At 43.6% G+C, this 27454-nt stretch overlaps 1 protein-coding gene across 2 annotated transcripts in view; it reads left to right on the top strand.

The window, feature by feature from the left end:
• The first annotated feature begins 8925 nt into the window (after nucleotides 1–8925).
• LOC102569514 (ras-related protein Rab-10) overlaps nucleotides 8926–27454 on the top strand; it is a 50157-nt gene continuing 31628 nt past the window's right edge. Inside the window, exons 1-3 of one of the 2 annotated variants that reach the window (XM_059724138.1) lie at nucleotides 8926–9098; nucleotides 23481–23541; nucleotides 24846–24984. In XM_059724138.1, the coding sequence (XP_059580121.1) occupies nucleotides 8972–9098; nucleotides 23481–23541; nucleotides 24846–24984 (327 nt within the window). In that variant the 5' untranslated portion in view covers nucleotides 8926–8971. The remainder of the gene's footprint in view (nucleotides 9099–23480; nucleotides 23542–24845; nucleotides 24985–27454) is intronic. The other variant, XM_006278254.4, reaches the window with a different exon arrangement.

A 27454-nucleotide genomic window follows, 5' to 3' on the forward strand; every position in this document is an offset into this window, starting at 1 on the left:
AAGTCCCAAGCCTTTTATTTAAGTATTTCCTAAAATATCACTGCTTTCACTATACTCATAAATTAATTATAATCTCTCTCTGTGGCAGAGCACCAGCAGGGGCTGTTACAAGCTCTGTGGGAGCTTGCTTGCAGAGCAGTGGGGAAAAGCCTCCCCCAGAAACCATTTTAAGGGGGCAGGTGGATGGCAAAGCACTTCTGGTGTCTGCCACTTTAAGAGCTGGTGGCAGGTGGTGCCCCATCTCTGATGAGCAGCTATTTTAGACCCAGGCCAGCAGAGCTGGAGGCAGCAGTTTGTTGCCAGACACCGAGGAACATCTCCTGGTGGAGCTGTTGCTCCTGCAACAACTAGGAGATAAAGGCAGGAACTTATGGGGATGGCTTGGAGGCTCCTGGTCCTGGACATGACTTGAAACTGCACCCTGCTGGGGAAGGATGGCTTGGTGGGAGCCCCCAGGAAGTGCCAGGCCAGTTACCTCCCTGGTGAAAGGCGAGGAGGGACACCTTAACCCCAGTCCCTGCCTCCATGTGGGTTATTTAACACCAGAGGCAGTAGAGAGCCAGGCACACCCAGGTGTGGCACCTGAGCCCTGTGGGGGGGCAAGACCCTGGAGTGTGGGTAGTGGGGCCAGGCACAGCTGTGGCCACTTGAGCCCCTGTGGGGTGCAAGACCCCAGAGAGGGAGAGTTGTGGGCCAGGCACACTGACAAGTGGCACCTGAGTCTGAGGGGGTGTTCAACCCCGGTCCCTAGAGTAGGGGGCGAAGTATGTGCCTCAGCAGAAGCAGAGGTGCAGAGGGGCACCTGAAGGCCTGCATGAGAGGGGCAGTTGTGAGGCCTTGGAGAGAGGAGTGATTAGAGAGTGGTAATTGTGACGCCTTGGGAACATAGGGGCATGAGATACAGCCCTGTGAGCAAGGGGCATGAGTTGGGTCCCTGTAAGCAGAGGGCTGAAGAGTAGGTTCTGTTAGCGTGGGGCTGAGTTAGGTCCAGGTAAGCCTTCAGGCACCTGAGGCCACAGGTGGGCCAGGGGCTGATTGGCAGGTGTGGCAGAGGAGGAGCCACAGGGAAACAACAGGATGAGTCAGGAGCCCCTTGATTGAGAGAAGCTGGATGAGTGACCTGGTGAGAGACCAGAGGCTGAGTCAGACCAGTTTTCTGCGAACCGCCCAGTGATTGCTCAGATGAGGGTAGCGGGAGATACCCAAAAGGCTGTGTGCTTGCTGGCCAGGGAGTGATGGGAATCAAGCCCAAGGACCCCCCTGAGATAGGGCAGGGTGAGTGTGGCCCCAGGGAAAGGAGGGTCTGTATGAGTGAGGCCCAGGAAGGGAAGTATGAAAGAAACCAAGTGAGAACTGGTGGAGTGAGAGAGGCCTCGGTGAGAGGGAGGTGGTACGAGTGGGGCCTGTAAGAGGGCACAACACAATGGCTTAACACTGTGCTGAGTTGAGCGCGGCCTCTAATATTATAAAAGCTTGCGTCTGTCTATCCGTAACGCTTTATTTGCACTCTAATTGGCTGACGAAAACAGCCAGTCAGAGTGCTCCAAGCATGGGGGAACACTGCCATGATTCCAAAGCTGTGCCGAGGATTGGACAGAGGGTGTGGGAGCCAAGGCCTCAGCTCCCACGCCCCACTCCCTGCAAGTGGCACTGAGGACCAGACAGGGTTGGGGAGCCAAGGCCAGCAGTGCTGGCCTCAGCCCCCACACCCTGCTCCCTGCAACAGGCAGAATAGCGGCAGCATGGGGCATTTGGGGGCAGCACTCCATCCCAGCCCCCTTCCCCTCTCCCTCACTTCATTCTTGACAGGCAATTGGCTAGTGTGTGTGTGTGTATATATTTTATATAGAGAGAGAGAGAGAGAGAGAGACTCTACAGGAGGCAAAGTGTAAGTGTATCATAAATAGACTTTGCTGATAGGAATGCTGCATGGAAGTGCTGCTGGTGCTGCTGAGGAGTATCTACGTTTATTCTCTCAAGAAATTAATAATTTCCATAATTGCATTGAAGGAGAACAACAGACCTTGTCCAGGGGTTTGACTGAATTAAAAAAACAAAAAGCTGTTGCTGGTTTATCATTTTCAAGGAATGCTTTTAGCAGCATCCTCAGCTCCTGAAAATGAGAAGCTATCTTTGTCTTTGTGGCAGGAACTTCTCAGAAAACCTTTACAGTTAAAAGCATTCTTTCATTTAGTGCATTTTTCATACATTCCTTTTGTTGTTAGGAGTCAAAAATCCCTTTTGAGTAGGGGTGTACTGATAGAGATTTTGGGGGCCGATACCAATAGCCGATATTGGTTGATACTGATCCGATTTCCAATACACCAGCGTGCAGCTGGTAAGTCTATTGTGGTGGAAGGGGAGGAGGGAAGGAAGGGGCATGGGGGGGCAGATCAACGTCCCGCTCAGTGAGGGAGGGGGCAGGCACTGCACAGACAGGGTGAAGTGGGGTATGGGATGGAGCCGCGGTTCATTGGTGGAGGGGGCAGGTCTCACCGCTGTGCACACCCCAGGAGGGTATGTGCCGCTGGATCTGTGCAGGGTTGCAGCTGTGGGCTGGAGCTGGGGCAGCGCTGGGCTCTTCTTGGCAGGGGCTGGGCTCAAGGTGGGCAGTGGTGGTGCTGGGAGTGGGGCTATAGTGAAATTTGGGGTGGCTGCAGCCCCCTCCATAGGCCCCCTCCCAGTGCTGCTGCTGCCTGCACCAGGCCCGCAGCTGCAGCCTGCCTGCCCCATCCCACACAGATCCAGGGGCACACACACTCCCATGCTCTCCTGGGGTGTGCGCATCAGTGGAGCACGCCCCCCCCCCCCCCCCAATGTGCTGCAGCTCCGTCCCACACCTGTGCCACTCCGGCTGGGCAGCACCTGCCCCAGGTCCCTCCCTCCCTTACCGTGGGGGGCCATGATCTGTCCCCTCCCTCTCCTTGCCTCCCCACTCCCCTTCCACCACAATAGACTTACCAGCTGCACGCTGCTGACCTCTGCTCCTTGCTGCCTGTGTGCTGAGCTGTGGCTGCGTGCATGCCTGGGCATTTATTGGCCAAATTATCAGCCACTTCAGGCCGATTTCTGATACAGACAATTTTCTTTATATTGGTACCAATCCGATATCAGACTCAGTGCACTTCTACTTTTGAGTGAATCTAAATACTCTTATTGCCTATATTAAAAAAAAAAATTTAAAGCTGGAAGGCCCTTAAACTTAAATGATTTCAAAAGTGAGTCTTTAAACCAGAATAGCTGTTAAGGGATAGTCTGTTCTTCATCTATGGAGAAGTGATTCTTGCTTACTTGCACTGCATAAACAATTGCATTAGCAGATATCTAATTAATTCTCCAATTAACATCAATTACTTTTATAATTCAGGGCTTCTTATTTTGATAACTTGTTATATCATCAAATTAATATATTATGTTTATATATAAAACAGCTTTACTATTTCCATAACAGTGATAACAGGTGACTGTTACATGAAGCTTGCTTTTAGCTGCAAAATATTTGCAAAAATACCCAAAAAATTAACAACATCTAGCATTCAAGGAATAAACAAAAGTGCACGTAAATGCAAGTGCATATTGAGATGTGACCAAAATTCTTCCCAACTACGCGTATTTTCTAAATTAAACAAGTATGACTTATATGCCTGTAAAATAAATTATTTTCTTTATTTCTATAACTTTGTGGGGGGTTGAAAGAAACGTATCTTTTTTTTTCCATTGAGAGAACAGGGGATGAAAAAAACCCATTTTTATGATGCACTTTTATTATGTCAAAAAGATATTTTGTATATGGGGGAAGTGCCCTAGTTCTTTAAAAGACTGTTATATTTGCTGCGCCTTTCTGACCACATGGTCTTCACCATTTGCAGTACTTTTACAGCTTATATTTAAAGGCTTCTGTTAAATACTCTATGCAAAGTATGAAGAGTTATATATAACATGGCAAATATGTATCATGTAACATAGTATAAAGAAAATACTATAGAATGTTAAACCATATATAAATGATAAAAATGCAGTGCAGAATTTGTGCTAAACTTGTAGGAGTAAAACTTTTAGTAAAAATAGTGTTGTGTTCCTTGATACTAAGGAAAGCTATCAGAAAACTGAATCATAGGGATAACTTTAATTTGAACATTTCATATAATTGCATAAGCAGAAATGTGAGCATATGAGCTACTTTCTTCCAGTATGTATGAATATGTGAAAGCAAGAGCAATTATTTCTAAAAAATAAGTGAAGATGCACCCAAGTTTATAATAACATGTTATTATAACAATAAATTATACTAATGTTGGTAAAAAATGTGTTAACTTTGCATTATCAACCTATATCATGTTATTGGAAAGATACAAGTAAAGGAACAGAAGACTGCTTTTAGTGATTGTGAAATGGGACACCCAAGCATGCTGTGTGACTGGTTAATGATTTGCAGAATGTGCTGTTGTAGATCACAAAGTTTTAAATCACTCAAATCCATTACCTTGATCAAACTAGGTCTTTATTTGCAAGTTCACTGTAGAAATTAACTTCTATTTCAAATTACTCAGATCTGGAATATTTTTGTGAAGTTTAGAAGATACAAGTGCAAGTCTAGTACAAACAGGCAGAAGCTACTGAGACTTGAAACCTAATTTTAAAACATTAAATTACACAGAACTGTGTTTTCAACTTTTCATTATGTTGCATTCATCTACTGCTAGTTTTTCAAGGGGTTAACTTACAAACTGTAATATAGTTGGTAATAACAGATGGAAAGACTGTCCCCTTGTGGATAGGACTGTGAGAAAAAATGATATTGTGTCTTTAGAGGTGGTTACACTGGGTACTTAAGGCTTCACTGAGGAATTCACTTGCATTATATACATCAAGTGCTGTTCCACATCCAGCCCTGCACGCACACAAATCTTAAACTTAAATTTGAGGACACTTTTACCTGAAGTTGACTGGCTTGTCAGGGAATACAAATTAAAGCTTGAATTAACAACTCATCAGCTGCTAACAGTCATTCTCTGCAGCAGCCCAATTACTCTGTGCAGCTGGAATATTGCTGCCCTCACTTGAGCTAGACTAACTCAAGAATAATGAATGCCAGTGTAGGTAGCACCAGGTAACTGCAAAGACACACCCTTAAGCAGGGTTCGAATTACACTCTGACTCTTAGCAGGGTCTGCGGAGATGGCAGCTGGAAGGAGCTGCCACCGTTGCTGCCTGAGCTGCACTGGGCAGGCTGGGGGCTTTTGTCTCTTATGGGGGGTTCTCATCTCTTACAGGGGAGCTCCCCCCCACTCCTCAAACCCTCCCATATTTCAAACATTGCTCTTAAGCTACATTACAAAGTATGGTAATGTGTCCTTGTTTTCTGGTCCACATGTATACATGCACATATGTCAGCCCTGCTTTCCAGTAGTCTCAATGCAGAGCTATCATTACCCATACCCATATACCCACATCCATGCAGACACTGCAGTTACATGGGTTTGATACCAGGATTGCTGGGAGGACTTATCCTAGGCTTCTCTGGTACTTTACTAAGTGAGGCACCATAGGAATCAGCCTGTGCTGGATTGTAGAGGAACTTACTGTCTTTCCCAGGCCCTGTGTGAAAGTGTTTTAATCCTGCCAAATCATTTAGCTGAGGCACTTCCTACTCTGCACACTCCTATGCTATGGACATAGCACACAAAGGTGAGATACCCCTGCCTCTGGATAACCTATTGCCATTCCTGAGACATAAGAGGCATTTCAACAGCAATTCTAGACTCGTGGAAGAGAGGAGTTTACTCATGACAGACAGAAGATACTTGTCCCTTGCTTCCTGCAACAGCTACAGATTCACCCAAAGTGCAGATGGTGGCTTTATATCACTATGCAGATGTTGGGTGACTAGCAGTGGCACCCAACGTAGCTTCTGCATGAGGAAGCACAAATGAGGTAGGTGTGGAAGAGCCTAACAATGAGCTCAGAATTTGCCCACCACAAGAAGCGAGTGAAATGTCAACTGCAAACTATATCATGCTGTAGGCCTTAGTAGACCAGGCCTATGCACACTGTGGGATAAAACCAGTATTTCTCAGAAGTTCGTCATAGACTGTGGGGTCTCTGAGGATGGTGGCAAGGACCTAGTTGATGGGACCTGTAAAGGGGGAATTATCAGACTGCCTATTGCTTTACTGTAGAGAATCTTTAGGCATTTGCTTTGCAACCCAAACTGCATACTAGTCTGATTGCTTTTCCCAAAGTCACACTCCTTGCAATACTTGTGCTATGTGCTAACCAGAATTCTGCCTGACTCCTCCAGCCAGCTAAGAATAGGCTGAAGGATAAGCATCCTTTACTGGAATTTGATTGTGTTGGGCTAAAATGTGTAGAAACTGTAGTAGGGTATGTAGAAATAAAGGTTAACTATAAACCATCTAGTAGCTTGTGGTATAGAAGAGGCAAGTGGGAAATTAATTGATTAATTGTAGCCACTAGGAATTGTAGGATGGCCTCAAAAGTCATCTAGACACAAGCACAGCTACAAGCATAGTTCAAGGTGTGTTTACCTTAGATCTCCACACAAGCATGTGAGAATGGGTTCAACATGCACATAAGCCAGTGGCCAAAGGTTTTGTATCTGAGGAGTAACAAGTTTGGCTAATCACAGACAGCCTTCAGATATATCATTACTTAGATCAGAACTGTCTTAAAGTGTCAGCCAATAATACCTCACACCTGTGGTAAGTACATTCTCAAAACCTATTTTTATGTCACTGGCCACGTCTAGACGAGACGCTGGCTGTGCAGTTGTTACTGCACATGCATATGCAAGTACTAAATAACTGTGCGCAGTAACTGGCATTACTGCACAGTAGTGTTCCCAAATGGCGTTTTGCTGATGCTGACTGCGCAGTAGCTCATTACTACTGCACAGTAGCATTGCATCACACTTCGTGCCACACAGTGCTACTGTGCAGTAGCAATGAGCTACTGCGCAGGCAGTGTCTTGTGTGGACGCAGCCACTATTTTTTATTTTAGTGCCAGAAACTTTACATACAATAAACTGTAAATTACTAATACCTGTACTCCTGCGGGGGTGAGGGGGGGGTTGCATATATTAAAGGTACTAGCAAAGCTTTCTGCCTTCTCAACTGTGCTAAAACTCACTCAAAAAGCAAGAACAGCACATCCTAGTAGGGATTTCCTTAATCCTAATTCAGAAGTATATTTGCAGCCTATAGGTTCTGTGCAGTACTGCAAATCTTAATGTAGTATTGGCATAGGTATTTTTACATATGGCCCTCAGCCATATTCAGTGGATGTCTACCAAAAGTCAGAAGATAGGATTTCCAAAGGGTGGACAAATATAGTCACTATGACACTGGAGAAAGACAGAGCAGCAGCAGCTCTGGACTGTTGCAGACCTAGTTTATAACGCCTATCATTGCCCTTAACAAACCATTTGGCCCCTTGTTTTTATTTACGGTTTATTTATTTATTTAAGTTTTATTTTAAAGAAATTTAATATTTATTTTTAAGAAAAGAAATTACTGTGTTTAGGCTATGACCATCAGCACCTTTTCTGATACAGGTACTCCTCACTTAACTCATCCCGGTTAACGTTGTTTCGTTATTATGTGGCTGATCTATTAGAGAACATACTTGCTTAAAGTCACACAACGTTCGTTTATAACGTTGTTTGGCCGCCATGTGCTAGTAGGTAACTACTGTGTCGGACCTGGATTCGCTTAACATTGCTTCGCTTAAAGTCACATTTTTTCAAGAATGTAACTGTGACGTTAAATGAGGACTAGCTGTACTTTATCTAGTCTGGCAATGGCTCTGAAAAGAAAGACCATGCTCTGTGTTTCAAAATTCTTCAGGATTACTGATGAGCTAATGAGGATGTTTCTCTTTATCCTTGCAGGACATTCAATTCCAGTACGACTGTCACCTTTTAAAAATATATCTCAGTGAGTTGTTTTATTACCTGAAATAAAATGGAGCTGAAATGGAGTTGGAAGTGACAAGTGATACTAGGGCAGAAAAGAAATCGGTGACAGACGCAGGCCTAGCTCCCTCAGGCTCCAGTCTTGGTGCCGGTCGCCCTGTTCAAAGCACTGGGCTGTCCCTCCCCTCATGAAGCACTGAATTGTTTGCAGCTCTTTCGGGTTATGTTGTTTGGTTTCAGAAGAATGTAAGAATTGCTATTTATGATCGGTCCAGCCTAATCTTGCCCAGTGTCCTGTGTAGGGTGTCCATCATGGAGGACATTCTGGGTTTCTGCTTTTCTATTGATACAAAACCGGACAGCTCTATGACACCTATTTACATAGGCATCTGGTTTTGTATCAATGGAGGACAGAGGACAACCGGACTGTCCTCTGTGATGGCCACCCTAGGCCCGTGTCACCCAGGGGCAGAGAGTGGGTGCTGAAAGGGGGAGCGAAGTGGGCATAAGGAGGATGTTTTCCTCTCTCACTTGCAGCCTCAGGAAGCTGTGATGCAGAGGCTGTCCCTCGAGCTCCTCCTGCCCCTTCCCTCCAAGACTTTGCCCGCTCTCTTGTGGAAACTGCCAGCTTCCTCAACCTCTGGCTTTTGCTTTTCCCAAAGTCCCAAATTAATTTCTCCCTGGCGGAAACCAGCCCCCCTCTGTATAAAAAAAGAAGAGCTTCCTTGTGTCCTTTTGGGACTGACTGACTGCTTGTGCTGACAACATGTCCCAGAAGCAGGGCAGCGGCTGCCAGGTGAGGGGGGCTCGGGCCGGGCCGCGGACCAGGGGTGGTGCAGGACGGGCAGGGCTGCGCTGGGGGCCCGGCGTGGCCCCGACTAGAGCAGGTCCCCGCGTGCCGGCGTCTGCAGCAGTGTGCGCGCGGGGCGGGACCGCTACGCGTGAAGTAACGGGAGCGGAAACCCGGGAGGGGCGGGGCGGCGCGGCCGGAGGAGGCCGGGGAGGGGCGCGGCCGGTTTCGGTTTCTGGCGGCGGGGATGGCGGCGCCGCCGCTGCTGGTGAAGCTGGTGTTGGCCGGGGAGTCGTGCGTGGGGAAGACCTCGGTGCTGCGCGCGTATGCCGAGCCCGGCCCGCGCCCCGCCGCCTCCTACCTGCCCACCGTGGGTGAGTGCGGCTGCGCGCGCGCGTGCCCCTCTGCACACAGCCCGCCTGCCACACACCTCTGTGTGCCCCACTGTGCACATGGCCCGGCTGGTGTGTGCGTGCCCCACTGTGCACACGCCTGGCTGGTGCACACGTGTGTGTGTGTGTGTGTGTGCTCCTCTATGCACACAGCCCGGCCTGCACACACCTATAGATGTGCTCCATTCTGCACACAGCCAGCTGTGTCCACTCCTCAAGGTGCACACACCTATATGTGTACTCCATTGTGCACACAGCCGGGCCGGCAAATGCCGGTATCTGTGCCCCCACAGTGCACCTGGCTAAGCTAGCACACACCCTTGTTCGTGCCCCCATTGTGCACACAGCTGGGCTGGCTCATTCCTGTGTTTGTGCCCCCACTGTGCACACAGTGGGGCTAGCGTGCATCTATATCCATGCCCATTGTGCACATGGCAGTGTTGGCATACAGCTCTCTCTGCCCTGCAGTGCACACGACCAGGCTGGTACGCACCTGAGTCCATGCCACTTTGTGCACATCGCTGGGCTGGCACACACCTGTATCCACACCCAATTGTGTACACTGCCTGGCTGCTGCATAGCTGTATCTGTGCCTCGGTTGTGTACACAGCTGGGCTGGCACACTCTTATATATGTGCCCCATTGTGCACACAGGCGGGCTGGCATGCAGCTGTGTCCACACCCCGCTTGTGTACATGTCCGGGCTAGTGCACAGCTCTGCGCCCTGAAGTGCACAGGGTGGGGTTGGCACCTACTTGTGTCCACACCCCCATTGTACACACAGTGAGGCTGACAAAGTACACACGGCCAGACAGCTAAGCTGGCGCACACCTGTGTTTACATCAGACCTCTCCTCCCAAAACAGATCTGATGTGTTTTCCTAGGTCCTTAGCAATAACTTCCTCTGCAAGTCATTCCCACTGAAACCAGCATGAATAAGATAGTAGCATGTGAAATCTGCTGGCGCTGAGTCTTAAGATGGGATTTAAGGAAGATGAGCTTTGGTGACTCCATTTCATATTGGCAATAAAACTTATCCTTCAGAGTCCTTTTCATACTCAGGTGGATGGAATTTGTGTTGTGCCAACTCTGCTTGGGAACCAAAAGTTCCTCCATGTTGCAAAGCCACTCATACTAAGAGGGTGTTGGAGCAATGTTGTTGACCTAACAGTCCCAGAAATATTCGAGATAAAAAACTTGTCATATTAAGAGAGTATTTTCAAAGCCAATTCTAAGTAGGCTTAAAGATAAATAATTTTATAGCTGTTGTGGACTGAGTATAATGCCTTAAAATTATTCCATTTTTTTTTTTTTTTTTTGGAAAGCCCTTCATGAATTATTTTCCAAACTAGCTTTAATAAATATATGCTCTATCCACACAGTCAGCCAGTGATTCTCAACAAGGGTATTGTTGCAGCTGGGGGTGTTGTCAGATCCTTTGAAAAGTGCCACAAAGTGTGAAAAGATAAGCAGGGAAGGTTCTTTGGGTAGATGTTATATCTTTTATTAGGCCAACTAAATGTGACAGCTAATACAAGATACCACATCTACCCAAAGAGCCTTGAGACCAACAGGGCTACAACCAACAGCCCTGCAACATGGAAGAGATAAGCAGGTGTGAGGAGATAAGCACAGGGTTAGGCTTCTCTCTGCCCATCTGCTTCCCTGTTCCTACTTACTACCTGGCCCCTTGGCAAGGAGTAAGCACTTTAATAAATATGTTTGTTTTTTAAATGGAGTGGCCCTCGGTTCACAGAAGTTATGGAGGAGTACCTCAAATCTAAAAACATTGAGAGCCACTGCTGCAAGCAAAGTAGCAATATCCACGGGGATACATTTTTCTGTTCTATCTAGTTTTGGCTTCTTGAGGCTACCAAGAAGAGTGACAGTTTTGATTTGAGCAGACGCCACTCATTCCTTTCATGCTGCCCATTTGAACACTTGCCTGATGGTAATATCTTCCAGTTGTACCTATCTAGGTGGAATTTCAATTAGAAATGCTAGGAAATACCTTACGTGAACCACCCAGTGCCTTAGGAAAGTGAGTTTCGTGACAGGTTTATGTGTTACTAGTTTACCTTAAGTAAGTACAGATAGTAGCCAGAGAAGGAAAAATGTTGGATGGGTAGTGGTTAGGTTTTCTCTCTTGTCGTAGTACCTGGATACCACAATAACTAAGCCTAGTGATACTCCAGAAAAAGGGATATATGATGCAGTTGTATCTAATATATCCTGGTTGCTGATTTTTTTAAAAAAATAGCTGTTTTATTAAATGAAAAAATGCATTTACAATAAATTTTCATTGAGAGCACTTTATGTAGCACTTAAACACTCAGGGATGGTTGCCCTTCCTCCTCTTCAATTATGCAGTTTTGGTGAATTATAAGCAGTTATAGTTTTCTAATTAAACTTATACGGATCATAAGGCAGATGCATCTTATTGGGAATGGTAGACTATAAAGAATAACTGTTTTTGTTTAAACAATGGCATAGCATAGAAAGCCATAGGGGAAGTTTATGAACAGAAATTCTGGTGTAAAGCTGAACTTGATGTTGTTCATGAAGTAGGAAGTTTTGTTTTGTTTTATTCTGGTTGCTATGAAATATGTTAATGTTACAGTATGGGCTTTTCAACAATGTGTGCTCAATGGAATCTGCTTTGTTTGGAAGAATGTTTGTGGAGATCTTGGGCCCAGTTTCCAAGACTATCAGAGTCTGAACTGGTGCAATACCCATTTTTGGGGGGAAAAGAAATAGATAATTTTATTTTGAAAATTTGGTATTTATTTATTTATTTATTTCAAGTTAAATAATATATATTTGCTATATTTTAAGTTACATTGTGGATATTTTCGTTAGAGATTGTTAGTTGTTTTATTATGGATAAATCAAGGAAACCTAAATCTCAAATCACCTTTCAAATGAATTGTTTTTCTCTTGGTTTGAAAATTGGTTTTTACTACCTTTTAATAAGTGAGCCCACTCTAGAATTCTACATGGACTTTCAGACATTCCCCTCATTGAGAAATAGAGTAGGGTTGAATTGTGGCACTGTAAATAAACATCACTTTTAAATATTATCTAATGTTCTACATGTTTCTTCATTTTTATCTTTTTTATACAAAGCCAGATTCTGTTACTCTGCTTATCATGGGGAATATCTTACTCTATGAGTAGTTGTGCTTACAATCATTCTATTAGTTAACAAAATCAGGGCTATTCATAGAGTAAAATATTAGTTGATACTAACAATAGGGGCAGAACATTTAATGTTCAGTATGAACATATAACTACTTTTTATAATACTGTTTGGACGCATAATATAATATCTCTACTTTTTCTAATACTGTTTGGACCCATATTTATCAGGCTTCAAACCCATCACCCTTCAAACCTGGCCCACTTGTCCTAACACTAACAAACTATTTGAGTGCATCCAGATGAGTATGCGTGTACGTTTCCCCAGGGACAAATAGCAGCAGCACATAGTTGTGCCACTGCTGCTTGTCCCCTGGGAACACCTGTGCATGCAGCCTCTGGTGTGTGGCAAGTTGCACCAGGTGGGGTAGGGGAGTCTTGGGCCAGCACCCAGGCTGGCCTCAGCAACTGTACCTGGAGGCCTGGGGGCCTCTTTAGCCTCCAGCCATGGTGATCCGGGTTTGCGGAGCCTGGCTGGCAGCTGGTGTGTGGCTCCAGCTGGCTAGGCTCTGGTTTCAGGTGATGCATGCTGCCACCATGTGTGCTCCCCTCATTTTTCTGCCATGGGTTTTTTTTGACACCGGGCTCTCCCAGTGTCAAAAAAAACCTGCTGCACTATAAATTAGCAGTGTGGCAAATGCCTACATGCACAGCCAATGCCTACAAACTGCATGTGTGCGTTTGCCTGAATGCACCCTTTCAGTCCAAAAGTCCTGGGACTTGACCCCAGATTCCCAGATTCTTATTTTGGTTCCCAATGGGCCATTCTGCTTTCTTGAGCTTAGGTGTATCCTTCCAAACCCTCTCAGCAGCAGTGGCAGAAGAGTCTAGGAATTCATTTCTTGGATCCCACTGTACATTTTGAGGAGATGCTAGCAGTAACTGCTCTACTAATAGGGTTGCCTACATAAGGAGTTGTTCCCAATTGACACCATGTATGGAAAACTCAGTCCACTTTCAGGGTGACTTGTTCCTATTTAGCTTAAATGACAAATCTGAAAAATCTTGGGCATCAGATTTCTTTTTTTCAGGAGGCAGGGGCAGGGAGGGATCTTCAGACTGGGTCTCTGTCAAGTGAGGCATGTTCTCAGTATTTTGTAGGCAAGATTAATCATATTAAGGATGGGCTGTCTGCATCTGTTGTAGAAGAATAAGATCTTGAGGGAACAAGGACCTAATTTTTTCTGCTAGAGTTCCAGGGAGTGATGCTCTCTAGGATGCTGAAAATACTGAAAGAATTTTAGGATCCAGTTATCTTTGCTTTGGATCCATGTCCCTCCTAGCTGGTGATGGTCACTGAAGAAGTGTTAGGTCTGTTGCTTGGGGAGAACATCCCTAAACCCTTCATAAAACAAACTGTCCATTGCGTTGAAGGAAGCAATAATGCAGCCCTTGCTGGATGCTGCCAGACTTGATATATAAGGATCAATATCACATCTTTTTTTACTTTCCCTTGTGGAGTAGGACAACTCTCACATTATCCAGATGCCTCCTGTCTCCTTGAGCCTTGCCAGTCTGGGCACAGATGTGGTTTAGGCACAGAAACTGTATTGGCTGCATTAGTCCTGGGCTGTCCAGTGCACATTGCATGGGCAATGATCCTGCTGATTGTGTTGCCAGCACACAGACCCTCCATCCCAGCTATGTGGATTGTGCCAACAGAAGCAGACCCCCACTGTGCAGACTGCATAGTCACTGGCAAGTGCCCCAAGTCCTTTCCTGCAGTGGGAGAAGTGGCCATGGGGGCCCATGGGCTGAATGTTAACTGCTTACAGGTTACATGTAGCCCATGGGCCACCAGTTATACAGGCTTGAATTAGTCAGTAATCTTTGGCAATGGAAGTTGAGTTTTCATGCTGGCTTTATTGGATCTACCAGCTGTATCATTTGTTATGAAGTGTTCTTGATTCACTGCAGCCCATGTATATAGGTCTATCATGAGGAGGCATAGGGTGTGGTGTCTTAATTTTACTGACTGTAGCCAATAGCATATCTCTTGTCTGGTTTGGACAAGGCAGTTCAGCACCTCAGGCAGTGTCTAGTTAGAACTTGGGCATGAATGAGACCTAATTAAAGCCTGGATCAAATAAGACTGAGCTGATAATAGTGCAATGGGGAAGGAGGTGAATGGAAGAGGTAATAACAGCCTTTTGACTAAAGGAGTATGTCTTCCAGAAGTTACTTGTATTTGCAACATGGAGATGATTTTTGTACTCCAGATACTTTGTCTGATCATGTGATGACAAGGGCTGGGGTCAGCCTTTTACCGTGTTTATCTGTCTAGGATGCTGTGACCTTTCCTTTCAGTTGTAGACCTTAACACATTTATCTGTGCTTTCATTTCCTCAAATTAAACAATTGCATTATGCTATATGTATATGGGGCTATGTCTTAAACATTCTAAGCCTGATATTGATGAATAATAGGATAGCTCATTTACTGAGCATGGCATCTGGCTGGGAGTGCATGGTGCCTCAGCCCTAGAAGCCTATAATGCCAGCACTGTCCCTGAGTCTCTGGGAAGAGTTATGGTGTTGAATACAACTCCTTAAACACTACATGGCCTGGGAAGTATCTCTATGAGGTATTGCCACCCTTCCCAGTCCTGAATTTAGCAGAGATGTTCCAGCTGTATTTTCTTCTTTATAAAAGAGAGGGCTTGCTGGCCAGGAATCTCATCCAGGGCTCTCAATGTCTGGCACTTGATCACCCTGTAAGGTCTGAAATAGCCCAAATGTAATTTTCCAGAAAACACCAGTTGTTGGACTGAAGGTATGCCTTGGTGATAATGAGGCAAGTGGTTGGTGGCTGAATTCTAATGAAACTGATGACTGTTGATGCTTGTTAGATTTTATTTAATTTAACGGTATTCATTGTGTACTTAATTATGTTAGCTTCCAGACTTTGGCAGGTACCTTTACTATGTTGAGTAAAAATAAATACAGAATGATAAATCCCTGGAACTATAATAGCTAGAAAATGTCACTTAGAATTTGGTCTGGTTTACTGTATATCATGTTATACAAAGAGTCCAAAAAAACCCCCAAGTGTAAGCTGTTGTAGTCATATAACATTTATCCCTGGATTGGTAATCAATGTTAGCTTTATGTTGATCATTTTGCATAATACATTGGTCCCAAGCCTTCTGAAATCTGTGAGCTGTCTTTGGCACTGTATTTCTCATTTTTCTTTCTTGTCTTTTCAATTTGCTAAGTTTGCTTGAAATTTCATATAAAGACATGAACAATTCATGCATGCAATACATATTGACTTGTGTTTTTCACTAACATTCATTGACCTCTTAGGTCAATAAATTTGAAGTTAACTTAAGAAGTCAATATGCCTTATTTTAATTTAGATTAAATTTTGGTCTGATTCAGCACTCTATACTTCCCTTTTTATAAATAAAGAAAACTCATGTCAATTTATTATTAAAATTTATGTCAAATGAGAACTGTTTTTGTGGAAGGCTGGAAATCCCCTGCTGGGTTATAATTTTTTAAAAGTATTCCCCATTCACCATTTTCAGTGACCTTCCAACCTCTCACCACATATCATGTCCCTGTCAAGTACTGTCACATCTACTTTTGAAAGCTCTATAGACAATTACACAAAATTCTGTAAGGGGCTATGTGAAATGCAAGAGTAAATGGGTTTTTTTACTTTAAATTCACAGATCACTTTACGTGAGCACATAAGCGTATTTTGCTTTAAATTACATTTCCATTTAACATTATTATTTTAATCAAGGAAGCTTTGTATAATATTAATTATAACTACCAATTATATTTCATCTTTCCCTACCATTGAAGCTTCAATGAGAATTCATCAACTGAAGGACACCATCCCCATAATAATTTTTTAAAAAGCCACTAAACTCCCATACACCTAGACAAAACAAGGTTTAACACTAGTGGTGTCTTGCATCTGAAGATTTACCCTCCCAAGGGTAAATTTCTAAAAAATACTTTTGGAAATTAAAAGGAATGGGGAAGTAGTTTCCACTGCTGTAGTTTTATCTCATTTTTCATGAATGCTGCCCTTTGATAGGCAGACAAGGTTCCTTGGGTGAATTTGATATCTTTTATTAGAGTATTTTGGCAGCCAGATTCAAGTAGAAATCAGTGTGATGGTTCCAGTATCAAACTGTTGATTTTTCTGAGAACTTGTCTTGGAACATTTAGATTTTATATGAAGCACAGAAGCAAAATAATAGTAGTACTTTATCTTTACACAGTTAAACATACTATCCAGTTAAACACCAAAAGCAAAAAACCTTTCTAACAGAAAAAAAAAGAAAAATCCTTATTGATATTTTCACAAGCCCCACACTGGTCTGGGGACTTGTGCATTGTTTCTTGATGTTATTTTACTGATATGGTATGTGTAGTCTCTGCGTACGTGTAGTGTCAAGCTATATTTAGGCTTATTATCCTTGTGGTAATATGCCTTGTGGTATTTGATATAAAGTATATTTCTTATATGTTATAATAGGGCCAGGACTGCTCAACATGGTAATGGCTTGGAATTATAATTTAACTCGAGTTGTTTACTGTCTCCCTTGAACTGACATTTGAAAAGAAGGGTGGCTATAAGAATAACACCTTGCTAATCAAACTGTTGAGGAAGAGAAACAGTATATTAGCTTAGCAAATCTCCATGTCTGAAAGGAAGAACATATTCTCCTGGTCTTAATTATATCAGGAAAGATTTCTGGTTGGGTAAACATGCAGCTTTGGGGGGCAGGAAGTTGCATGCATAGTGCAGGCCCCACAAGAATCCAAGAAGTGACATATGTGAATAGTGAGATAAACAACTGTACTTAAGCCTGTCTTGAGAACATGTTTTTGTCTTTAGTCTCTCTGGGTACAGTGGAGGCTGGGGTCCTTCAACCTGGAGGCTGAATAGAGAAGCTGAGAGGAGAACCTGTTGGAGTCTATGGCAGGGTAATCAGAGACAGAAGATGCTTTTTAACCTGTTGAAGTGGGCTAGGGTCTGTATCCTGAGATTTAAGGTGCAGGATAAAACCAGATTATTGTTCTGATATTTCCTTTTGTTTGTCTATTATTATATCTCTGCCTGTGTCTCAGCATCTGGTTCCTGATTTCTTATGCTGGTTCTTGTTTTTTTATAATAAATAATTTTTGCTATTTCTTTACCCATTTACTGTCAGTGTTAACTGTGATTCCCAAGCATTTGACTGTACAGGTTCTGCCCATTCTATGGAAAGGGGGATCCATCTGTCCTGAGTGCACAGCTGGACATGGACTTATAGCTGATAAAATCCCCTTTGCTAAGACTTGGGAAGGCCTAGGTGAGACAGGTAAGGCTGAGGCACCATGGGCCAAGGAGTTGGCCCTTGGCACATCTCAGCTAGTTCTTGGTAGCCAAGCAGATGGCAGGAAAGGACACGGAGCAGAAGGGTGCCCCAAATGTGTGGAAGCACCCTTGGATTATATCTCAAAGGTGCATCCAGGCTGCATCCGTGGTAGGGGAATGTCACAGATACATCATTGTTTATGTGCTAGAATGGACCATTTTGCTATTCTGCTAAAAAGAAAACTTGATTTAAAGGGTAATCAAACACTAATATGAAAGAAAAGGCTTTTGAAAAAAAAAAACCCCAACATGCTCCTGCATTCTTTCAGCAATATTTGAAAGTCAGCAATAATTTAATCACAGCAATTATTTAATTCTCACGGTTGTGAGTGGCATTCTGTTATAAACCAAAATTAGATTTCCTTTTTCAGGGGGTCAGATTGAGAGGGGGAATAATGTGATAATATTTTACCAAGGTTTGTAGAAAAGTCGTGCTTATAGTAAGTTATGCAGATTCTCAGATATAACCATGCACTATGGGTTCCTTTAGTTCAGCTGTTCTTCAGCAGAACCTGATTGCACCTGTGGGCCCTTGATTTTTATGGCTTGACTCTGGCTTATTGAGGCCTGATAAACTTCAAAGGGCACTGGGCTTTATTTTGCCTTGTTGAAGAAGTGTAGTGTTGAAATGAGCAGTCACTCAGTAACTTGTGCAGAGCTTCATAATGTTTTTCCTGCCTTTCTTCTTACATACTTTAGTGAATCTGCAGTGTTGATATACAAAAGTATTGACATTAGCCCACCATTAACGTATAAGAAGAAACTTATGAATTACAGACCATAGAAAACAGAATATTAAGGCTATCCTGCAAAGATGATCTATGAATATTGATGATTTTATTACTAAACAAAGGCGGGGGCGGGGGGACAGACCAGGCAGTGTAGGGGAATCTACTGCCTCTGTTGCTGCCACTGTCCAAGCTGAGCCCAGCTGGAGCCTGGCAGCTTGGCTGGTGTGAGCAGAAGTGGCTCTGAAGCTTCCCCTGATCCTGGGACAGTGGAAACAGCAGCAGGTGTGTGTGGAGGAAGAGGAATGGGGTGGGGTGGGGTGGGGTGGGGTGAGGGAGGGGAGGGGAGGAAACATGTCTGAGCACCTGGGGGAAGGTGGGGGGCTCTTACCTGCTTTGTGAACTTTAAAAAGACCCTGTAGGCTCCTGCAGTGTGGTCTGTTCTCACTAGTGGGTTGTGGAGGGAAGAAGCTGGGACTGAGAGTGCAGACACCCTTGTAGCACAGGTTGCTGCACCTGCACCACTCTTTGCCAGTTCCTGGATCCACCCATGAACAAAGGTGCTGTGATACAACAGCACAGATTTTTTAAGTACTATAGTTTCTAATAGGTTGAACAATCCTGATTCATGAGCAATAAGGCCCCTAGTAGTAGAAAATATTCTCTAGGGCTTGAAACATAGTATATTTTCTCTGGATTAGCATCCTTGTTATGGTATAGTTTAAGGCATTTTTTTACTTTTATATATATATTGTGATAGTACCAACATTGTTTCCCAACCTTCACTGAAATCAGTTATAAATCTTTTTATGGGAGATATTACACTTCCATACAACATAGTCTTATTTTCATATGGCAGAAGTGCGTGCTTTTTCAATTCTGCTAACTCAGTCAAATTCATGTATCACTGTTTAAAAGCCCTGTTAAGATGCAGGCTTATAGTTCTTACAGTTTGAAATTGTTATCTAGCTGTCTTTTTGCCTTTTCAGGAGATGAGGCCAGCTAACATTGCCAGCTAACAGGACTTTCAGTTATGTTTTACTAATGCAATTGACCTAACACGATTAAACCATATCCTTTTATTCATCGAGACATACTACAATGGATTTGCAGTGAATAAATAAAATGATGGGGTTTTCCAGTGGTCACATTGTGAGAATGAAACTCATTTGAAATGCTTTCTTTAAAATTTCACGAACTAATTGAAGAACTAGTATAACTGCAAGGAATTATATAATTTCCCTTTTTTTGCTGTCTCATAGATTGTAATGCATTACCTGGAGTTTCACCATATTGGAATATAAACTCCTCAGGACAAGAAACTCATGCTCTCATTAATCTTTATTGCACTTTTACACACGTGGGCGGTATTACAATAATATATGCATTGAAAATAACAACAAATTGTAAAGAAAATCATCCTTGAGGAAAACAGTATCATGGGTGCAGAGGCAACATTACAGCATTCATAGGACCAATGTCAGCTTTATCTCTAAAACATTGGGGTTTAGATACAAAGAAGAACCCCAGGAGGCACTGGGGTTCTTGAGGGCAGGGGAACTCAGTGCCCAAGATGAGTGGTCGTTCCTTAAGGAGATGATACTCAGGGCCCAAGGGGTGACAATCCCAACAAGAAGCAAGGGGGGCAAGAGTGCCCAAAAGCCTCCCTGGCTCACCAAGGAAGTCTGGGAATGCCTGGTTGCCAAAAAGGTGGCATACACCCAGGGGGCGATCTCCAAAGAAGAGTATACCTCCAATGCTGAGGCCTGTAGGGGGGCTGTTAGGAAAGCTAAGGCGGACGTAGAGCTAGGACTAGCATCCGAGATCAAAGATAATAAGAAGTCCTTTTTCAAATATATAGGGAGGATGAAGAAGGCACCGGGAAATGTGGGGCCCCTGCAAGATGTGCTGGGCAATCTGGTGGTTGTGCCAGAGGAGAAGGCAGACATCTTTAACAAATTCTTCACCTCCATTTTCTTGTGCAGGGACCGGGACTCCCCCACTGTGTTTCAAGACGGACTCGAGGGGAACGCCTCAAGACCTAAGGTTGAGGAGGACCGGGTTACAGTGCTTCTGGAGGGGCTGGACGTGTTCAAGTCAGCAGGTCCAGATGCTCTCCACCCCAGGGTGTTGAGGGAGCTAGCAAGGGTTATTGCTGGGCCCTTGGCACAGCTTTACGAGCGCTCGTGGTGCTCGGGCCAGGTGCCAGATGATTGGAAGATAGCCAATGTGGTCCCCATCTTTAAGAAAGGGAGGAGGGAGGACCCGGGCAACTATAGGCCCGTCAGTCTTACCTCAATCCTGGGGAAACTCTTTGAGAAGATCATCAAGGAGCACATCTGTGATGGGCCGGCATTGGGGATGATGCTTAGGGGCAACCAGCACGGTTTTATTAGGGGCAGGTCGTGTCAGACCAACCTGATTTCCTTTTACGATCAGGTCACAAAAGCATTGGATGCAGGTGTCACCGTGGATGTAGTCTTTCTGGACTTCAGCAAGGCCTTTGACACTGTCTCCCACCCCATCCTCATTAAAAAACTAGGCGACTGTGGCATCAATGCCTACACAGTCAAATGGATTGCTAATTGGCTGAAGGGTCGTACTCAGAGGGTGGTGGTGGATAGGTCATATTTGACCTGGGGGGAAGTGGGTAGCAGAGTCCCCCAGGGCTCAGTCCTTGGGCCCGCACTGTACAATTTCTTTATCAGCGATTTGGACAACGGGGTGAAAAGCAACCTGTTCGAATTTGCTGACGATACCAAAATTTGGGGTGAGGTGGGCACGCTAGTAGGGAGGGAAAGACCGCAGAAAGACCTGGATAGGTTGCAAGGGTGGGCTAACAAAAACAGGATGCGTTTCAATACAGACAAGTGCAGGGTGCTGCACTTGGGCAGTAGTAACCGGCAACACACTTATAAGATGGGAAGCTCCCTTCTTGAGAGCACGGAGGCAGAAAGAGATCTTGGAGTCATCATTGACTCCAAGATGAACATGGGCCGACAATGCGAGGTCACGGTCAGCAGGGCCAACCGGACCCTATCGTGCATCCACAGGTGCATCTCAGGTAGGGCCAAGGAGGTGATCCTCCCCCTCTATGCAACACTGGTCAGGCCACAGCTGGAGTACTGTGTCCAGTTCTGGGCACCACACTTCAAGAGGGATGTGGACAACATTGAGAGGGTCCAGAGGAGGGCCACCCACATGATCTGGGGACAGCAGGGCAGACCCTACAGTGAGAGGCTACGGGACCTGAACCTGTTCAGCCTTCACAAGAGAAGGCTGAGGGGGGACCTTGTGACCGTCTATAAACTCACTAGGGGGGACCAGAAGGTTTTGGGGGAGACTTTGTTTCCCCTAGCGACCCCCTGGGATAACAAGGAATAATGGTCACAAGTTGTTGGAGAGTAGGTTTAGATTAGACATCTGTAGGAACTACTTCACAGTTAGGGTGGCTAGGATTTGGAACCAACTTCCAAGGGAAGTGGTGCTGGCTCCTACCCTGGGGGTCTTTAAGAAGCAGCTTGATGCCTACCTGGCTGGGGTCACTTGAGTCCAGTTTCCCTCCTGCCCAGGCAGGGGGTCGGACTTGAAGATCTACAAGGTCCCTTCCGACCCTACTTCTGTGATTCTATGATTCTATGAAGTTTATATGGAGGGGCAGGATAGGGGTAATGTTCTTTACTTAATCTTGAATGTAGTCCTAGCTTAATTCATTTCTAGTCCTATTGATGCAATCCTGAATAATTATAGAATCATAGAAAATGAGGGCTGGAAGGTACCTCAGGAAGTCATCTAGTCCAACCCCCTGCTTAAAGCAGGACCAACCCCAGCTAGATCATCCCAGCCAAAAGGGCAGCAGGAGTAGGGGGCATGAAGGCCCAAACTTCTTTTGTTTACTTCTGGATACTTCTCTATTTGTCAGAATTTCACCTTACACCTCAAATGTCACATAACTGCCATTCTGGGGACTTACTGATAATTTGTGATCCTATTCCCTGTGAAGTGTGGACATGTGTGCATGTGGTATTTGAGTAGGTTCAGTAGGCTGCACTTTGGCTGAGCAAGTATGTTACTCAGTATGCATGTACCTAAGTGTAAATCCTAAAATCTTGGTCCTGCAGATGGAGGAGGGGTTCCCTTTCATGGTTTAGCCCCAGTAGCTGAGTAGTTACACCACTTGCCCAGGAGGCAAATGCAAGAGACCCCTCACTTAGATGGGGTTTGAACCTGAATCCCTCCAACTTCCCAGCAGAGTGATCTCACCATCAGGTGACAGGCATTTTCCATTCCCTTCTCCTGCCCTCCTTTTGGGATGCTTAACCTATGGCCTGATGGTTAGTGCATTGTGATGGAAAAGGCTCTCTTATATTTCCTCCTCTGACATCCAACACTCTAGTCATGAGTTTTTGTTCTGTAGAAGTTGTACTTACACTTGCCCAGAGAACACATATAGAGCTGCATACTGGCCTGGTTAGCATGCATCCTATTGTGCAGACTCAGTAGCTGTGTGGATGCTTATGTATCTACACTGCAAGGGAAGCAGGGTTGCAAACTGTGCCCAAGTATCAAAAATGGCAGTTATGCCAATAGACCACTGCTACATGGGTGCGTAAGCTGAAACAGGATGCTGTCCTAAACCTCGATACAAACCTGCAGAACTGTTATTATGGAGCTGAATCACTTAGTCAAACACTCTGTAGTTTCAAATACTGTGACTGTTCTATGCATCAGCCACCAAGCTGCTGTCATATCATTTGCCTACTAATGCACGTTTGTCAAAACTGACAGTGCACAAGGAGCTGAGTGTAAAACATTGACCTGTCTGACAGTTATTTTCAATAGAATGTACTTATGACTGTCAGAGAGTTGCTTGTAATAGTTCTGGTTTTGCCACTTCTGTTTCGTGTTGTGTTTGTTCTTTTTTTGGTAGTTGTCTTTCCTTTTTCTCTTCCCTTTCAGATCTCCAAAATAACTATTACCTAATAACAGTCGAAAACAAAAGCTATTGTTAAAAAAAAAGAGAAGAAAGAAATGTAACAGATTTTCTTTTTTCTTTTAGGCATTGATTTTAAAGTGAAAACAATAACATTCAATGATACAACAGTGAAACTTCAAATATGGTAAGTTTTAATTTTTTCCCCACGAATGGAAGCCAGCTAAATTATAGTACAACACACACAATCTTATCTGGTTTTAATTGTATGTCTTTCTATAGTCTAATTATTACTTCATAGTGCATTTTAAAATGTGAATTATGCCTAGGGGAGCATATTGTTTACAGCAACTAGTAGACACTTAAAAAAAGCAGTTATCTCTAAAACCATTTAGCATTAAGGTTTCACTGTTGTGGCATACAAATAAAATGCAGACCTCTACTACATATTAAATATAAGCAACTTTACTGCAATTTTAAAGGTAAGAAACAATGCAAATTGTTTCATTACTTCAGACATGCACGCTCATCAGAATTTGGAGGGAGGTCTAGCATGATGAATCTTTGAGCATCCCTACCTTATTTTTAAGTAAGGTTGCTGCAGGAATGCTGGAGCCCAGCTATTTGAACTGAGGTGTGTTAATATTTGCCACGGTTAGAATTATTTTTCAAGGGATAATTCTTTAACTAAGTTGATGGTCTGACAACCCTAGATCTCCAGCAGCTAGATCTTCAGGGCTAATTAAGACAGCCCTGGAGACCCGCTTAAGTTTTGTGGCAGTTTCCCAGAAAGCTATGTGGCCTGCTGTGTTCTCTGAAATCCCTGCGTTGCTGCATGGTGTGGATGGTATCCCACCCTGGCATACACCTCCCATATTAGCTGTGCTTTTAATTCACTCCCTCTGTTAGAGTTTACAGAAGTCAAGCTGGCATCTACCTTTTGAGGTTCCTATGCTGGAAGAATCTTCCCTCAGCCAAGTCATATCATATCTCAAGTCATATCATATCTCCTGTTTAGAGATCTTTATACCACTTTCCTCTCCCCCATCTAAAGGGACCAGTGTAGGATTTTAGCTCTTGGTATAGCCACCCCAATATAGCTTTACTGGTGAACCTCCAGTCTAAAGGTCCTACACCAGTGCGTTTCTTCAGTGCATAATGCTTATTCACTCTAAAGCAAGTCATAGTACTGGTATAAAGCAACACAGATGTATTACAGTAAGGGGTATACCAGTGCAGTTACATGATTTAACCATGCAGTGGTTAAACCTCCATGTAGACAAGGACTTTGACTATTTTCTGCCTTTTTCAGTTATATAAGTGTAGGCTGTAGAACAGTCAAAAATATTTACATAGCTTGCTGTCCTTTCCCTGTCTCTACAGAATAGCAGAATAGAGCATATAAAGATTTTATTCATGTGGCACTACAAAACCATTTCCATGTTCTTGCAGGGCATGCAATACCAAGTGATCTCTTATGGTGTATTGCAGGGATACTGCTGGTCAAGAACGATTCCACACGCTTAGTACTAGTTATTTCCGTGGGGCACAAGGGTTTGTTCTTGTCTATGACATCACAAATTCAGACAGCTTTCAAAGTATTACAAACTGGATGAATGAAATACATGAGGTAAGAATACCTAACTGCTGTCAGTCTTTTTTTCAGGGTGTTTAATAGCTTAATTTCCTAACTTAATGCACTTAATATGTTTAAAAAAACTATGGCCCCAGCTACATGTTATAGTTATTGTGAAATTAATGAGTTAGTAGCATAATCACCCTGAGACCAGCTACACATGCAAAGAAGCTATTATGCCATAAAAAGCTCCAACCAGCTATAAAGTTAGTCCCCAAAAATGTGTACTAACTTCATAGCTGGTTGCTATTGAGATTCAAAGCTTCTTGTCTTACTTTGTTCCATTGCTATATACAGGACGTGTCTATATGAGATGCTGTGTCTCCATAGCGATGAGCTATGGTGACTTAGCTCATAGCAACACCGACATAGCATTGGTGGGCACAAACCGTGATGCCACTGCTACTGTGCAGTAGGGTTGGAAATGACCTGTGCGGCACCAGGACTGTGCAGTACCAGCCGTACTGGCAGTAACAACTGTGCAGTTAGGCGTACGTGTAGACCCACCTACAGTATACTATTGTAATAGTTTCATAGTAGATAGTTTCATAGGAGATATGGAGATGCCTGGTAGGTCCTCCGGAACATCTCCATAATATTGTCAAATGTTCATCTATCATACATTTCATCTAGTATTTTGTCCCGTCTGAATTCAAATACCTTGAGGTATGGGGCTTCAGCCACCAACAAGTAGTCTCCACAATCCAGTTGAACTTGACGTGAGGAAGATTTTCCTTATATGTAACCTATGATTTCACTTTCTTAATTTCAGCCCACTGGTTTTAGTTATCCCAATATCAAATTAAACCATTATTCTCCATCCTTGTTGATAATTTGCCTTTATCATATACTGTTATATTCCCTTTCAATGATTACCTAAGCTATTCAGTTTTATGTTGTTTAACCTTTCCTCATAAAATTTTATCTGCTTAGGTTAAATAAACAAAATAAAAACAAAAATATTCAATATGAAATAAATTTTAGGACTGTGAATGGCGTGATTTCAGTTACAGGCCAGTCTAGACAAAGTCCATTAGTGAGTCTTATAAATCGAATTAAATAATAAGATACAGTTCTTCATTATCATGTAATAAGATACTAGACTTCACTATCATGTCTAATAGTTTAGTGTCTTGGGTAAACTATAGGTGGGTATTCAGTGTAAAATAAGTGGTTTATGCAATAACGGGTAAAACACAGGGCATTTCTTCAGAATTAGTTACTCAGTGGGAGGTGATGTTACCTGGTTGTACCTTGAGGATTACCAGTAAATCTTCTTTAGCAATCCTTCATATTCGAGGATGATTGTCTTCCATGATTGTCATATTTGTGTGTCCGAAGGTAGCTGATGAGGCCTATCTGGGATCGACAGACTCTTTTATAACCACTGCCTTCATACCTGTTCATGACTAGGAGATTCCAGACCTTAGAATTCTGCTCCCATTGCCATTAGCTGGTCACCAAAGGGCTTGAGGAATGTGCTGGAAAAGTTGTTTTCATGGAAGGTGCCTGTGCGTGACTTATTTTATCATGGAGAAGCTGCTGTACGTCTGCTTCCACATGGCTCTTGACAGAACAGGACCTTGATCCAATGACAAGGAGACTAAGACAACAGGGGATCTCGTTCTGCTGCAGCCTTCATGCACCTGCGCAGCCACTGAGGACTTGTAGACCCATGGCTAGGGGCTGGGCAGGCTTATTCTAGTGGTGGCCTGTACTTGCCATGTCACAGCACCCTCAAAGGATTTTCAGGAGGGAAAGAATTGCCATCTGCTGTCCTCACCACAGCCTAATGGTGCTGCCACTGCTTGGTCCGTGACTGCTTATTCGTCAGAGTTACCCCTCCTTATTTTATAACTAACCTTCAATGAAGGTTTTTCCACTATCCACCACCTATGGATGTGCTGGGTAGCTCTGCCCCACATTAAATAATTCCCCAGTAAATGCCCAATGGCAAAGTTGCTATTGCTACTTTAAGTTGAAAAAAGTGCAAGGGTGGGTGGACCAAAAGTGGTTTGTAGATTTAATTAATTGGCTGGTGGAGTTTCCTTTGGTAAACACTGGGGATTGTAAGAGAGTATAAAATTTGCATTTAGGCATAATCAGATTAAACTTAATGTATCTTATCTAGATTCATATAATAATCTAACTTTATTTAGAATCATAGAGTTTTTGTAAAAGCATCTGTCTAGTGTTCCTGGCTCTTTCCACAAATTTTAAAAATAACCCTTGTGAATTAGCACTTCTGGTAACAGATCCTCAATCACTTAATAGAAAACTAACTGTCAGTATGGTAATAAATCAAATGTGTTTGCATTTCAATTAATACTAAGAGTGTAATAAGATAATTTCTTTAGCAACAAATCTATTATTACTGCTTGAGTGAGTTCAAGTCATACAAGAACCTCAATATTTAGGTCATCCTTACATTCAAGTCTAAAGGTAACTCAGTACTCTGACTTTC

Source organism: Alligator mississippiensis, chromosome 3, assembly GCF_030867095.1.
Source record: "Alligator mississippiensis isolate rAllMis1 chromosome 3, rAllMis1, whole genome shotgun sequence".
In the NCBI taxonomy this organism is placed as follows: Eukaryota; Metazoa; Chordata; order Crocodylia; family Alligatoridae; genus Alligator; species Alligator mississippiensis.